At 39.1% G+C, this 16,674-nt stretch overlaps 1 protein-coding gene across 1 annotated transcript in view; it reads right to left on the reverse strand.

Annotated features, from left to right (window-relative positions):
* FAAH2 (fatty acid amide hydrolase 2) overlaps nt 1-16,674 on the reverse strand; it is a 218,276-nt gene that overhangs the window by 31,816 nt on the left and 169,786 nt on the right. The window contains exon 10 of the mRNA XM_030806665.1: nt 15,357-15,551. Within this exon, the coding sequence (XP_030662525.1) occupies nt 15,357-15,551 (195 nt within the window). The remainder of the gene's footprint in view (nt 1-15,356; nt 15,552-16,674) is intronic.

The following is a 16,674-nucleotide window of genomic DNA, read 5'->3' on the forward strand; positions in this document are numbered from 1 at the left end:
ACAAAGGACATGAACTTATTCATTTTTATGGCTGCATAGTATTTTATGGTGTATATGTGCAATATTTTCCTTATCCAATCTATCATTGATGGGCATTTGGGTTGGTTCCAAATTTTTGCTAGTGTAAATAGTGCTGCAATAAACATATGTGCGGATGTGTCTTTATAGTATAACGATTTATAATCCTTTGGGTATATTCCCTGTACTGGGATTGCTAGGTCAAATGGTATTTCTGGTTCTAGATCCTTGAGGGATTGCCATACTACCTTCCAAAATGGTTGAAATAATTTACACTTCCACCATCAGTGTAAAAGCATTCCTATTTCTCCACATCCTCACCAGCAACAGTTGTTTCCAGACTTTTTAATGATCACCATTCTAACTGGGGTGAGATGGTATCTCATTGTGGTTTTGATTTGCATTTCTCTAATGACCAGTGATGATGAGCTTTTTTTCATGTTTGTTGGCCAGATAAATGTCTTTTTTTGAGAAGTGTCTGCTTAGCCAGTTTTCCCAGCACCATTTATTAAATAGGTAATTATTTCCTCATTGCTTGTTTTTGTCAGGTTTGTTGATGATCAGATGGTTATAGAAGTGTGATCTTACTTCTAAAACCTCTGTTCTGTTCTATTGGTCTATATATCTGTTTTGGTGCCAATACAATGATGTTTTGGTTACTGTAGCCTTGTAATATAGTTTAAAGTCAGGTAGCATGATGCCTCCAGATTTGGTCTTTTTTTTTAGGGTTTTCTTGGCTATATGGGCTCTTTCTTTTCTTTCATATGAAATTTAAATTAGTTTTTTCTAGTTCTGTGAAGAGAGTCACTAATACCTTGATGGGAATAGAAATGAATCTATAAATTACTTTGGGCGGTATGGCCATTTTCATGATATTGATTCTTCCTATCCATCAATATGGAATGTTTTTTCATTTGTTTGTGTCCTCTCTTATTTCCTTGAGCAGTGGTTTGTAGTTCTTCTTGAGGAGATCCTTCACGTCCCTTGTAAGTTGTATTCCTGGGTTTTTAAATTTTCTTTGTAGCAATTGTGAATAGGAGTTCAATCATGATTTGGCTCCCTGCTTGTCTGTTATTGGTGTATAGGAGTGCTTGTGATTTTTGCACACTGATTTTGTATCATGAAACTGCTGAACTTGCTTATCAGCTTAAAGAGTTTTGGGGCTGAGATGATGGGGTTTTCTAAATATACAATCATGTCATCTGCATACAGAGACAATTTGACTTCCTCTCTTCCTATTTGAATAGACTTTATTTCTTTCTCTTCTCAGATTGGCCTGGCCAGAACTTCCAATACTATGTTGAATAGGAATGGTGAGAGACGGCATCCTTGTCTTGTGTTGGTTGTTAAAGGGAATGCTTCCAGCTTTTACCTATTTGATATGATATTGGCTATGGGTTATCAAAAATAGCGCTTATTATTTTGAGATAAATTCCATCAATAACTAGTTTATTTAGAGTTTTTAGAATGAAGCAGTGTTGAATTTTATTGAAGGCTTTTTCTGCATCTATTGAGATAATCATGTGTTTTTTATCATTGGTTCTCTTTATGTGATGGGTTATGTTTATCGATTTGCGTATGTTGAACAAGACTTACATCCCAGTTATGAAGCCAACTTCATTGTGGTGGATAAGCTTTTTGATGTGCAGGTGGATTCGGTTTGCCAGTATTTTATTGAGAAATTTTGCATCGATTTTCATCAGGAATACTGGCCTGAAATTTTCTGTTTTTGTTGTGTCTCCTTCAGGTTATGGAATCAGGACAATGCTGGCCTCATAAAATGAGTTAGGGAGGAATCCCTCTTTTTCTATTCTTTGGAATCATTTCAGAAGGAATAGTACCAACTTCTCTTTGTATCTCTGGTAGAATCCTGATGTGAATACGTCTGGTCCTGGGCTTTTTTTGTAGGCTATTAATTACTGCCTTAATTTCAGAACTTGTTATTGGTCTATTCAGGGATTCAAGTTCTTCCTGGTTTAGTCTTGGGAGGGTGTATGTGTCCAGGAATTTATCCATTTCTTCTAGATTTTCTAGTTTATTTGCATAGAGGTGTTTATAGTATTCTCTGGTGGTAGTTTTATTTCTTTGGGATCAGTGGTGATATTCCCTTTATCATTTATTATTGTGTCTATTTGATTCTTCTCTCTTTTCTTCTTTATTAGTCTGGCAAGTGGTCTATGTATTTTGTTAATCTTTTTGAAAAACCAGCTCCTGTATTCATTGATTTTTTTTTTGAAGAGATTTTTTGTGTCTTTATCTCCTTCAATTCTGCTCTGATCTTATTTTGTGTCTTCTGATTGCCTTTGAATTTGTTTGCTCTTTCTTCTCTAGTTCTTATAATTGTGATGTTAGGGTGTTGATTTTAGATCTTTCCCACTTTCTGATTTTGGCATTTTAGTGCTATAAATGCCCCTCTTAACACTGCTTTAGCTGTGTCCCAGAGATTCTGGTATGTTCTGTCTTGGTTCTCGTTGGTTTCAAAGAACTTATTTATTTCTGCCTTAATTTTTTTATTTACCCAGTAGTCATTCAGGAGCAGATTGCTGAGTTTCCATGTAGTTGTGTGGTTTTGAGTGAGTTTCTTAATCCTGAGAACTAATTTGATTGCACTGTGTTCTGTGAGACTTTGTTATGATTTCCATTCTTTGGCATTTGCTGAGGAGTGTTTTACTTCCAATTATGTGGTCAATTTTAGGATAAGTGCTATGTGGTGCTAGGAAGAATGTATATTCTGTTGATTTGGGGTAGAGAGTTCTGTAGATGTCTATTAGGTTTGCTTGGTCCAGAGCTGAGTTCAAGTCCTGAATATCCTTGTTACATTTCTGCCTCATTGATCCATCTAATATTGACAGTTGGGTGTTAAATTCTCCCACTATTATTGTGTGGGAGTCTAAGTCTTTTTGTAGATCTCTGAGAACTTTTTTTTTTAAGTAATCTGGTGCTCCTGTATTGGGTGCATATATGTTTAGGATAGTTAACTCTTCTTTTTACATTGATCATTTTACCATTATGTAATGCCCTTCTTTGTCTTTTTTGGTCATTGTTGGTTTGCAGTCTGTTTTATCAGAGACTAGGATTGAAACCCCTGCTTTCCTTTGCTTTCCATTTATTTGGTAAATATTCCTCCATCCCTTTATTTTGAGCCTACGTGTGTCTTTGCATGTGAGATGGGTCCCCTGAATACAGCACACTGATGGGTCTTGACTCTTTTTCCAATTTACCAGTCTGTGTCTTTCAATTGGGGCTTTTAGCTCATTTACCTTTAAGGTTAATATTGTTGTGTGTGAAACTGATTCTGTCATCATGATGCTAGCTAGTTATTTTGCACGTTAGTTGATGATGTTTCTTCATAGTGCCATTGGTCTTTATATTTTGGTGTGTTTTTGCAGTGGCTAGTACCAGTTTTTCCTTTCCATATTTAGTGATTTCTTCAGGATCTCTTGTAAGGCAGGCCTGGTGGTTACAAAATCCCTCAGCATTTCTCATTTGCTTATGAAGCTTAGATTGGCTGGATAAGAAATTCTGAGTTAAAAATTATTTTCTTTGAGAATACTGGCCCCCACTCTCTTCTGGCTTGTAGGGTTTCCACAGAGACATCTGCTGTTAGTCTGGTGGGTTTCCCTTTGTAGGTAACCTGACCTTTCTCTATAGCTGCCCTTAACATTTATTCCAGCCTTTCAACGTTGGAGAATCTGATGATTACATGTCTTGGGGTTGCTCTTCTTGAGGAATATTTTAGTGGTATTCTCAGTATTTCCTGAATTTGAATGTTGGTGTGTCTTGCTAGGTTGGGGAAGTTTTCCTGGATAATATATCCAGAAGTGTGTTGTCCAACTTGGTTCCATTCTCCCCATCACTTTCAGGGACCCCAATCCATCATAGGTTCATTCTTTGCAAATAGTTCCATATTTCTTGAAGGCTTTTTTCATTCCTTTTCATTCTTTTTTCTCTAATCTTGTCTTTACGCATTCCTTGCATTGCTTTAGAACATGCCTCTTCAGCTCAGATGAGTTTGTTATTACCCACCTTCTGAAGCCTACTCCTGTCAATTCGTCAAACTCATTCTCCATGCATTTTTATGCCCTTGCTGGAGAGGATTTGAGATCACTTGGAGGAGAAGAGGCATTCTTGTTTTTGGAAGTTTCAGCATTTTTGTGCTGTTTCTTCTTCATTTTAGTGGATTTATCTACCTTTGATCTTTGAGGCTGATGACCTTTGGATGGGGTTTTGTAAGGGTTTCTTTATGCTGATGTTGATGTTGTTGCTTTCTTTTTGTTAGTTTTTCTTTTAGCAGACAGGCCCCTCTTCTGCAGGTATGCTGAAGTTTGTTGGAGTTACACTCCAGAACCTATTTGTCTGGGTATAACCAGCAGAGGCTGCAGAACAGCAAAGATTGCTGCCTGCTTCTTCCTCTGGAAGCTCAATCCCAGAGAGGCACTGGCTTTATGCCAGCCAGAGCTCTCCTGTATGAGGTGTCTGTCAAACCCTGTTGGGAAGTCTCTCCCAGTCACGAGGCACAAGGTTTAGGGACCCACATGAGGAAGCAGTCTCTCCCTTAGCAGAGCTCGAGCACTGTGCTGGGAGAAACCCCCTTGTCAGGATCTGCTGCTCTCCTCAGAGCCAGCAGGCAGAAATATTTAAGTTCACTGAAGCTGTGCCCATAGCCACCCTTTCCCCCCAGGTGCTCTGCCCCAGGGAAATGAAAGATTTATCTATAAGCCCCTTCCTGGGGCTGCTGCCTTTCTTTCAGAGATGCCCTGCCCAGTGAGGAGGAATCTGAAGAGGCAGTCTAGCCACAGCTGCTTTTGCCATGCTGTGTTGAGTTCCGTTCAGTCTGTATTTCCAGGCCTCGTTAGCACTCTCAGGGGAAAACTACCTAGTCAAGCCTCAGTAATGGCGGATGCCCCTCCCTCCACCAAGCTAAATCGTCCCAGGTTGACTTCAGGCTCCTGTGCTGGCAGTGAGAATTTCAAGCCAGTGGTTCTTAGCTTGCTTGCCTCCGTGGGAGTGGGAACCACTGAGCGAGACCACTTGGCTCCCTGGCTTCAGCCCCCTTTCCCTCTTTCCAGGGGAGTGAACGGTTTTGTCTCAGTGGACTTCCAGGTGCCACTGGGAAACAACAAGAAAACAACTCTTGCAGCTAGCTCAGTGACTGCCCAAACAGCCTCCCAGTTTTGTGTTTCAAACCCAGGTCCCTGGTGGTGTAGGCACAAGAAGGAATCTCCTGTTCTGTGGATTGCAAACCTGTGGGAAAAGCATAGTAACTGGGCTGGATATCCCAGTCCCTCATGGCTTTCCTTGGCTAGGGAATGGAGGTCCACTGCTCCTTGCACTTCCCGGGTAAGGCAATGCCCAACATTGCTTCTGCTCGCCCTCCATGGTCTGCACCCACTGCCTAACCAGTCCCAGCGAGATGATTAGGTTACCTCAATTGCAAATGCAGAAATCACCCCCCTTCTGCTTTGGTCTCACTGGGAACTGCAGACTGAAGCTGCTGTTCCTATTCAGCCATCTGACATCCATATTCCTAGGTTTTCTTCTAGGTTTTTTTTTTTTTTTAGATGGAGTCTTGCTCTGTCACCCAGGTTGGAGTGCAGTGGTGCCATCTCGATTCACTGCAATCTCTGCCTCCTGGGTTCAAGTGATTCTCCTGCCTCAGCCTCCTGAGTAGCTGGGATTACAGGGCACCTGCCCAGCTATCTGTCAATATTTTTATAGTTTGAGGTCTTACATTTAAATATTTAATCTACTTTAGGTTAATTTTCATATATGGTGACAGGTAGAGATCCAGTTTCATTCTTCTGCATATGGCAGGCAAACTATTATAGTACCATTTATTGAATAGAGAGTCCTTTCCTCCATTGCTTACTTTTGCTCATTTTGTTGAAGATCAGTTGGTTGTAGGCGGCAGGTTTATTTCTGGGTTCTCAATTCTGTTTCCTTGGTCTATGTGTCTTTTTTTGCAGCAGTACCATGCTGTTTTGATTATTGTAGCCTTATAGTACATTTGGAAGTTGGGCAATGTGATGCTTCTGTATTTGTTCTTTTTGATTAATATTGCTTTAGCTGTTGAGGCTCTTTTTTTTTTGTTCCAAATGAATTTAAAAATAATTTTGTCAAATTTTGTAAAAATGGCATTGATATTTTGATAGGAATAGTGTTGAATCTGTAATAGTGTTGAATAGTGTTGAATCTGATTGCTTTGGGCAGTATGGCCATTTTAACTATGTGGATTCTTCCAATATATGAGCATGAAATATTTTCCCATTTATTTGTGTTATCTCTGATTTCTTTTAGCTGTGTTTTGTAGTTCTGCTTGTAAAGATCTTTACCTTATTGGTTAGATGGGTTCCTAGATATTCCTTTTTTTTGTGGCTATTGTAAATGGAATTCTGTTCTTCATTTGATTCTCACCTGGAACAACATTGGTGTAAAAAAAGTTAGTGATTTTTGTACATTGGTTTAGTATATTAAAATTTTACTGAAGTCATTTATCAGTTCCAGGAGACTTAGCAGAGTCTTTAGGGTTTTCTAGGTATTGAATCATATCAGTAAAGAGAGAGAGTTTGATTTTCTCTCTTTTTATTTGGGTGCCTTTTATTTATTCCCTTTCTTCACTGCGCTGGCTAGTACTTCCAGTACTATATTGAATAGGAGTGGTGAAAGTGGGCATACTTGTCTTGGTCCAGTTCCCAAGGGGAACTGTTCCAGTTTTTGCTCATTCAGTATTATGTTGGCTGTGGGTTTGTTATAGATGGCTTTTACTATTTTTAGGTAAGTTACTTTAATGCTTAATCTGCTGAGGGCTTTTGTCATTAAGGGATGTTGGATTATATTATAGGCTTTTTGTGTATCAATTGAGATGATCATATAGTTTTTGCTTTTGATTCTGTTTATTTGGTGTATCACATTTATTGATTTGTGTATGGTGAATCAACCTTGCATCCCAGAAATAAAGCTTGCATGACTGTGGTGGATTAATTTTTTGATGTGCTGGTGGATTTAGTTTGCTATTATTTTCTTAAGAATTTTTGCAACCATGTTCATCATGGATATTGACTTGAATTTTTTATTTTATTTTACTTTACATTTTGTCTGTGCCAGATTTTGGTATCAGAATGGTTCTGGATTCATAGAATGCATTAGGGAGAAGACTCCTCTTCGACTTTCTTGGGAAAGTGTGAGTAGGATTGGTATCAGTTTTTCCTTATATGTCTGGTAGAATTTGGCCATGAGTGCACGGTCCTGGGCTCTTTTTTGTTGGTAAGTTTTTTTGTTAGTGATTCAATTTCTGAACTTGTTATTTATCTGTTCATGTCTTCACTTTTATCCCTGATTCTATCTTGGGAGGTTGTGTGCTTCTAGGAGTTTATCCATTGTATCTATATTTTCTAACTTGTGTTCACAAAGGTGTTCTGTATAGTCTCTAAGGAACTTTTCTATTTCTGTGGAATCAGTTGTAATGTCATCTTTGTCATTTCTCATTGTGCTCATTTGGATCTTTTTTTATTATTATTCCTTGTTAGTTTAGCTAATGGTATATCAATCTTGTTTATTCTTTTGAAGGAGCAACACTTGTTTTCATTGATCTTTTGTATGGCTTTTTAGGTCTCAATTTAGCTCAGTGCTCTGATTTAGTTGTTTATTCTACTTTATTCGGAGTTGGATGTTTTTTTTATTGTTTATCTGACTGTGTCTTTAGGTTGTTAATTTGATGTCTTTCTAACCTCTTGATGAAGGTGTTTAGCACTACAAATTTGTCTCTTATCACTGCTTTAACTGCATCTCAAAGGTTTGGTAAGCTGTCTCTCCTATTTCATAAATTTCAAAGTAATTTTTAATTACTGTCTTAATTTTGTTTTTTGCCCAAGAGTTATTAAGGAGAAAGTTGTTTAATTTCCATTTTTTGGTAATTTTGAGAGATCTTGGTATTGATTTCTGCTTTTATTACACTATGGTCTGAGTGTCTGCTTGGTATGGTTTTGATTTCTTTGAATTTATTGTGATTTGCTTTATGTCCAAGGACGTGGTGGACCTTAGAATATGTTCTGTGTATGGATGAGAAAAATATATATTCTGTGGTTGTTGTGTGGAGTACTCTGTAGAGGTCGATTGAGTCCAATTGTTCAAATGTCAAGTTTAAATTCAGAATTTCTTTTAGTTTTCTGCCTCAGTGATCTGTCTAACTCTGTGAGCGGGATGTTAAAATCCTCCATTATTATTTGTGGCTGTCTAAATCTTTTCACTGGTTAGGAAGAACTTCCTTTATGAATCCAGGTACTTCTATATTGGGTGTGTATATGTTTAGGATAGTTAAGACTTCTTGCTGAATTGAACTCTTTATTATTAAGTATTACCCTTCTTTGTCTTTCCCGACCATTGATGGTTTAAAATTTGTTAATCTAATGTGAGAATAATGACTCCTGCTCTTTTGTAGTTGTTGTTTTCTATTTGCTTGATAGATCTTTCTCCATCCTTTTACTTTGAACCTGTGGGTGTAATTGCAGTTGAAATGGGTATCTTGAAGACAGTAGATTGTTGGGTCTTATCTTTTTATCTAGCTTGCCACTCTATGCATTTTAAGTGGTATATTTAGACCCTTTACATTCAGGGTTAGTATTAATTTATGAGATTTTGATCCTGTTATCATGTTGTTGACTGTTTTTTAGACTTGATTGCATAGCTGCTTTATATTGTTTGTGGGCCATGTGCTTGAGTGGATTTTTGAGGAAGCAAGTTTTGGTCTTTTATTTTCATATTTAGCACTCTCTTAAGGAACTCTGGTAACGGTGGTCTGGTAATAACAAATTCCTTTAGTACTTGCTTGTCTGGGAAGAATTTTATTTCTCGTTTGCTTATGAAGTTCAGTTTCATGGAATATGATATTCTTGGTTGAAAATTCTTCACTGTAAGAATGTTGAAAATAGGCCCCCAATCTCTTACTTGTAGGTTTCTTACAGAGAGTTCTGCCACTAGTCTGATGGGGTTTACTTTGTAGGTAACCTGATTTTTCTCTTTAGCTACTTTTAAGATTTTTTCTTTTGAGTTCATCTTGGTGAATCTGATGACTATGTACCTTCTGATTTGTCACCTTGTGTAGTATCTACAGGGGTTTGTGTATTTATTGAATTTGTATGTCCTCCTCCCTAGGACGTTTGGGGAAATTTTCATGGACTATATCCTCAAATATGTTTTACAAGTTACTCTCTCTCCTTTTCTTTGGAAAACACCATGAGTCATACATTTGGTCTCTTTACATAATCCCATATTTCTCAAAGGATTTTTTTCATTTTCAAAAATCTTTTTTCTTTATTTTTGTTTGACTAAGAGGATTGTATAAGCTGGTCTTCCAGCTCAGAGATTTTTGCTTCATCTTGATCTTTCTGCTGCTGATGCTTTAGATTCTATTGTGGAGATCTTGAAGTAAATTTTTCAGTTCCAAAAATTTAATTTGGTTCTTTCTTAAAATGGATATTTCATCTTTCAGCTACTGAATTGTTTTATTGGATTCCTTGGATTATATTTCAACTTTCCCCTCATTCTCACTGAGCTTCCTGGTCATCCAGCTTCTAAATTCTAGGTCCACAGTCAGCTCACTCTGGTTAAGAACCATTTCTGGGAGGCTAATGTGTACGTTTATAGGTAAGGGCAAACACTGGCTTTTTGAGTTGCCAGTTCTTGGATTCATTCTTTCTCATGTGTAAGGGTTGATGATTCTTTACTCCTGAGATAAGTTGAGGATAGTCAGCTGGCTTTGTTTCTGGGTATATTTCAAAGGGTCATGACTTTGTACAGAATGTTTATTTCTGGCTGGATCTTTTCCTTAGTTTTCATGGGTGATACATACTTGCAAAATGTTTTAAGTTTGCATTTTGACCTGAGATCCAATCGGTGGTGCTTAAGAGTGCTAGCAGGCAGATAGGCTCCTCCTACTCTGTTTCAGGGCTCTTTGGTGTTTTGGCGAAGATGACAGTAGTCATCTGTGGTGTGGGGGAGAGAGGTGACTCGCTCACCTAGATGGCTTCTAGGCCTTGGAGGAGCCCCCTTCGATCACTGGTTCCATGCCCGCACTTTTTGTTAGGTGTTCTGGTCCATGGGCTCCCTTAGGCAGGGACCACACTTGGTAGACAGGTCATATCCTTGCCAGGCTGGCCCTGTGGAACAAGGCACACCCCAATCCTCTGCCAGCCCATGAACCTGGGTATCTCCACTTCTCTCAGTGATCTGAGAATGAGGGCTCACCCTTGCTTGGCCACCACCAAGTCCTGCTCAGCTAAGAGCTCTGGGATGGGGTGAGGTCACTTAATCCCCTGTCTAGGTGCTTTCCGGGGGTTCATGAAGTTGTGGCCACACACAGAGTTCAGGCAGATGTGGGAATGCTGGGCTGGAAGCTCTATCAGACATGGATTTCCTGGCTATGAGTGGCGGATTTGGGTGCAGTTGCCTGACCTGCTGTTGGGTTATATTCTAGAGGCTGTTCCTGCCATCAGAGTTCAGACAGAAGTGGGACTGCTGGGCTGGAAGTTCTAGTTGCCTGGCTATGAGTGGTGGTGGGGGGTGTGGAATCACCTATCCTGCAGTTTTTCTGTTTCCCTGGATAACAGGAGGCTGTGTCCACTGGCAGAGTTCAGAAAGAAGAGGAACTGCTGGGCTGGAAGCTCTAGCAGGCATGTCCTGCTGGCTACGAGTGGCAGAAGTGGGCATTGTTGTTTGTGTATATGGGTCTCATTTTCCTTTTTTACTTGTATGCATCATAATTTTTTGTTGAAAACTAGACGCTTTAGTTAATATATTTTATCAATTCTTGATTCTGATTTTTCTCTACCTCTGGGGTATGTTGCTATGAATTATGTTAGTATCACTGAAATTTTAGCTTTCACGGAAGTTTTTGCATCTAAGATCTTCCATATTCTGCTCCATGTAAAATCAGCCTCTCTTGGGCAGGGTTGAAGAGCTGCAAGTTCTTATGACCAGCCATGACCTTGTTTAGAACTTCCACAATAAGGTGCCACAGGTAATGGAAGCTGTTGGATGTAGCAGTATTCTCTACTTGCCCACAACAAATGCTGTGTAACATGGGTCTGGAAAGAGTGGGAGTTTTCAGTCTTTAAGGTCTGCCTTGCCCTACCTAGTGTGAAAGTTTTGTACCTCAAAGCTGTATCTGAGGAGCAGAGGGGAAAACAGATCCCAGCTTAAATATCATAGACTCAACTTTTCTTATTAGGAATCACTAATTTTTCTTGAATAAATGCTCCTGAATTTGCTTTATGCCATTTGATCATTTTTCACACTTGAAATGGTTGTTTCCAGTAATTTTTCCAGTTTTATTGTTGGTTTGTTTGAGAGAGAATATGCTGAGCTTCTTACTCTGTTATTCTGGGATGCTCATTCTTATTTATATTTTTAATTATGTATTTGTTAGTTTAACAAAAAATAATTATGCATTTTATGCAACAATGCAATGTCCCAGTCAATGGGGATTACATAGGTGAACAAGATAGATACAGACCACAGCCTTTCAGGAGCTAACAATATGGCAGACTATTTTGTTAAGTAGAATCTTTGCTTAGATTACATGAACATTTTATTTTATGTTTCTAGCTTATTAATTGGAGAGGTGACCAAGCCCACTCTGTTGAAATATCACAAAGTCAAGTTTGTTCTCAGAGAAAAAGAATGCTGTGATCAATTGTTAATGACTGGCATGGGTACAAGAGGGACTCTTGAGAGTGGCATGTTATGATTTTGCCAAACCTGACATATAAATCTTGAGTTTCACGCTAATGTTGGATGCTGAAGAGGTCACAAAAGATCTGCTTAGCATTCCTGGCACCAATATCAGTGGGTTTCTCAGATGAGATCTTCAAAATGCTGTATGGCCAATGCTGTTCATCTCAGGATATAAATGGTCCAAGAGATCTTTGAGTACAGACAACTAAACTAAAGTGGGGAGAGGGGAGAAAGCCAGCGGAAGGCCACTTTTGTAAGCTGTTCCCTTCCATCTGTCCTGGTAATCACCTCTCCCAATTATTATGACATATAGGTGTTATGTTGATAATCATGGTAGGACTAAAGTGGAAGAAAACTGTAAATAACTTCTCTGAGATACAATGATATGAAACATTGTTCATTGCATGTTATCAGGAAATAGCATAAGCTAATCAAATATTCAAAGAATCTGCAGGCTAGATTATTCTCTTTCATTACTGTGTTATTCCAGTGACATTATGCAAAGAAAGCAGGATGGGGCAGGGTGCCAAGACAAATAACATATTTTTTTTTTGCAGTTTTTAGCATGGCTGTGAATGTTCTCCATGACATGCTTACCTTTTCAAACTCATGCTCCTCCTCTCACTCCTCTATTAAAAACTTACTCTCTCCAGTTAGTGTAGTGTTTATACCCTCTGTCCACAGTGTTCCTGATGTGTTTTTCTGTTCTCTTGCTCATGGGGTTCCTACTGCCTGGACTATTGTAATACTTACCCAACATCCTTCTTCTGACTAATTTCTAGTTCTTCTTCAGGACCCAGATCAGGGGTCACCTATTCCAGAAAACCTTCCTTTGTTTTCTTCTACTGAAATTCTCTGTTAACATTTGTTTGTCTCTTGTACTAAGCTAGGAGCTCCCTGAGGGCATGGAATGTATCTGATTAATCTAACACCAGTGCATACAGTATAGTCCACAATACATGCTTAATAAATTTATTCTCATTGTAGAGTGTCAATGGAGCAAAGTAGGAGAAGGTACTTTAGTTCACTGAGCACCAAGTGAGGCAGAAGAACAAGGGAAGAGAGTTAATTAAAAGCAATAGGATTTGGAGTCAGACAGACCTGGGTTTGAATCCTTATCACTTCACTTCATAGCTGAGAGACCCTGTCCAGCCTCCTGTTTCCTCTTAGGTGTAATGAATAAGGTCACTTCCTCTGAAATCATAGGGCCTGGGTTAAAGTCCCACTTCCTACACTATCTTAGCTATGTGACTTTGGAAATATCTCCTAAAGATTTTTGTGTCTAAATTCCTTCATCTGTAAAATGAAGACACTAATAATTTCTCCTTTTTATAGGGCTGCTGTAAGATAAAATGAGATGAAACATGTAAAACTCAGAACAATTCTAGGAATAGATAAAACAAGGAAAACACATATAACTAATACTATGAAGTAAAGCAGAGATATTATTACCTACATTAAAATCAATATAAACATATACATGTCTTCAATAAATGGTATTATTATCACTATAATTAATAATTTTAAAGCACTCTGCACATTATTACATTAAATCCTTCCAACCATCCTTCAAAGTCAATGTAGCATCCTCATCTTAGCTGTAAGAAAGCCAAGGCTCAAAAATTAAATATCTGATTTAGTGTACCCATCTTCTAAGTAGGAGACAAACACAAGAAGCTTATACAAGCTTGAGAAACTGAGAGGGGTATTTCTCAGTAGGAATAAAAAAGAAGCAGGAATAAAACATTAACCTATTTGGCATCCAACAATCCTACATTTTTGACAAAAGGTCTCCCAAACCTCTTATATTTTCAGCTTTAGTAAAGACAATAAAAACAAAACATTATCAACCCATACATGTAGTGAAAATGACATTGCGTTTAAGGTCAGATAGAATACAACTGAATTTCAGTCCTGACCCTGACCCTTAAATCACTTTATACATCATTCAGTTTCCTCAGGTTTTACACAAAGATAACTTCAGTTGCTGTGAGGGATTTCGGGGAAACATAAATTAGATAATGTATAGAATTTCTGGCTTCTAGTATCTCGTATATATTAGATACTTGCTAAATTGCAGCTATCATCTATCATGGGTCTTGTATCCATATTACCTAGAATATCATCTGGCTTAAAAGGGACACTGTTTAAATGTGTTCAAGGCTAAACTAGAGGGAAAAGTTGCAAACCATAGGAAGCCTGAAGCTGAGGAAAATCCTCCCCTAAAGGTATAAAGAGTATATTTCTCCTTGGGTTCTAGCCTATTGACTAAAGTATTTTACCTGTGTTCAGAAACTGAGTAACTAGGTGATAGAAACTTAAACAGAGCAATTTAGGCAGCAAGTTTTTTCAAAGACTTAAGAAATTAAGGCCAGGCATGGTGGCTCATGTACGTAATCCCAGTACTCTGGGAGGCCAAGGTGGGCAGATCATCTGAGGTCAGGAGTTCAAGACCAGCCTGGGCAACATGGTGAAACTTGTCTCTACTAAAAATACAAAACTTAGCTGGGTGCGGTGGAACACTCCTGTAATCCCAGCTACTTTGGAGGCTGAGGCAGGAGAATCGCTTGAACCTGGGAGGTGGAGGGTGCAGTGAGCCGAGCTTGTGCCATTGCATTCCAGCCTGGGCAACAAGAGCAAAACTCCAAGAAGGAAGGAAGGAAGGAAGGAAGGACAGGAAGGAAGAAATTAAGAGTGAGTGACCAAAGCCAGAGAGAGAGTAAGGGTGAGGAAATTAAGGATAGGGACTGTTTAATATCCTCTCCCTCATCCTCCACAACCCTTATGTTAATTAATTTACACGTATTATTTCATTTAATCTTAACAGCAACACTGCAAGGCATAGATTACCCTGACTTCCTAGATAGGAAATAAGTTGAGAAAGATTCAATGTCTTCCTCCAGGATGCACAAGTAAAAAATTGCAGAGCAAAGGATTCCAAATTCCAACTTTAAGTGGACCACAGGTTTATTGGGTGAGAACGTGTATTTGATGAAGACTTCTCTATCTTCATCTCAAAGAATAGTGTGGTTTCCTGGGACAAGACCCTGGAGAAACCATAGAAACTGACCTAGTACATATCCAGGGGCCTTTAGACTTCACATAATCATGATCCATCCATGGCTTAAAACCCAGGTGACAAAAACTAGTTTGGTGAACAATAGAATGAATTGAATTCAAAGGGGATGATAGCTAAGTCAAGTAAACGATCCCTTGGAGAACTGTCTTCTGTACAAGAATCTTCTGGGAAGCCACAGATCCTGACAAAAGCTTAATTTGGTTTAATTCAGAGCAGCCAGGGGGGACTTTGGATCCAGTGTGATCACACTGAGTGATAGAAGAGAAGTGGCTGAACCTCCCTGAGGCACAGTTCTGTAAAATGTGGATACTCATATGCACTTGTAGGGTTATTGTGGAGAAACCAGATATTGGCAAAGTATCTTTGACATATGACATTAGCAACTTTTTTCTGGAGTTTTCCATCACACAGCACTTTTATACCTGCATGCTTAAAACTTGTCCAACTGCAAAAGAAAATTATGTTTTCCTTGGAAACATACATCTCTATTTCTTTAAGATTGCAGAATGCAAGGAATACAATTAGGTACCTGTGTAAGCAAAGTTGAAAGGCCGTGTTAGAGGGACATGATGCTTAGGTGCCACTGTGGGATGTGAGGGATATAAGAACACACCATCATCACCTAGCATCTCCACCAGCTCTTCACGCAGGCTTTCTTCCACTGCCTTAAACTTGTGGTATTTCCCATTGTTATATCTGAGCTTTTCTTCCAACAAAGCCAGTCCTACAGAATGATAACATATATCAAGTTAAGGTAATAAACTTCATTTTAATTCCTAGTGTTCTTTATCTTTTCTTATTCAAGTAATATATTTTCATTATAGAACACTGAGAAAGTAAGTGATGAAAAAGGAAACTTTATAATCTTACCACCCATTGTCAATCATTTACTTTTAACTCCTTCTAGTTTGTTTTAGTAATGCTATATATAACATTTCTAGCCTCTGCAACTGCATAGTATATCATAAGGATTTTTCACATAATTGAAAACCCATTATAGCTGAGCACGGTGGCTCATGCCTGTAATCCTAGCACTTCTCAAGGCCAAGGCTGGCAGATCGCTTGAGCCCAGGGGTTCAAGACCAGCTTGGGCAATAAGATGAAACCCCATCTCTTAGCCAGGTGTGGTGGTGAGCCCCTGTATTCCCAGCTACTTAGGAGTTAAGGCAGGAGGATTGCTTTAGCCCAGGAGGTCAATGCTGCAGTGAGTCATGATTGCACCACTGCACACCAGCCTGGACATCAAAGCAAGTCCTTCAGAAAAGGGGAAACAGAGAATAAACATTTGGAAAATTTGCAGCCTGATGATGGATAGAAAAGAAAAACCCATTTTCTAAGGAAACATTCAAGCCGGCTGCAGAAATTTACATAAGTAAGGAGGAGACAAATGTTAATCTCCAAGACAATGGAGAAAATGTCTCCAGGGCGTTTCAGAATCCTTTGTGGCAGCCCCTTCCATCACAGGTTCAGAGGCCTAAGAGGAAAAAATGGTTTCATGGACCAAGCCCAGGGCCCTCTTGCTGTGTGCAGCCCAGGGACTTGGTGCCCTGCATTCCAGCCCCTCTAGCCATGGCTAGAATCATGGCTAAAAGGGGCCAAGATTGAGCTCAGGTAATTGCTTCAAAGGATGGAAGCCCCAAGCCTTGGTGGCTTCCATGTGGTGTTGGGCATGTGGTGAACAAAAATCAAGAATTGATGTTTGGGAACCTCTGCCCAGATTTTAAAGGATGTATGGAAATGCATGACTGCCCAGACAGAGGTGTGCTGCAGGGACAAGGCCCTCATAGAGAACCTCTGCTAAGGCAGTGTGGAAGGGAAATGTGGGGTTGAAGCCCCCACACAGAGTC

The sequence above is a fragment of the Nomascus leucogenys genome, chromosome X (genome assembly GCF_006542625.1).
Source record: "Nomascus leucogenys isolate Asia chromosome X, Asia_NLE_v1, whole genome shotgun sequence".
Taxonomy (NCBI): domain Eukaryota; kingdom Metazoa; phylum Chordata; class Mammalia; order Primates; family Hylobatidae; genus Nomascus; species Nomascus leucogenys.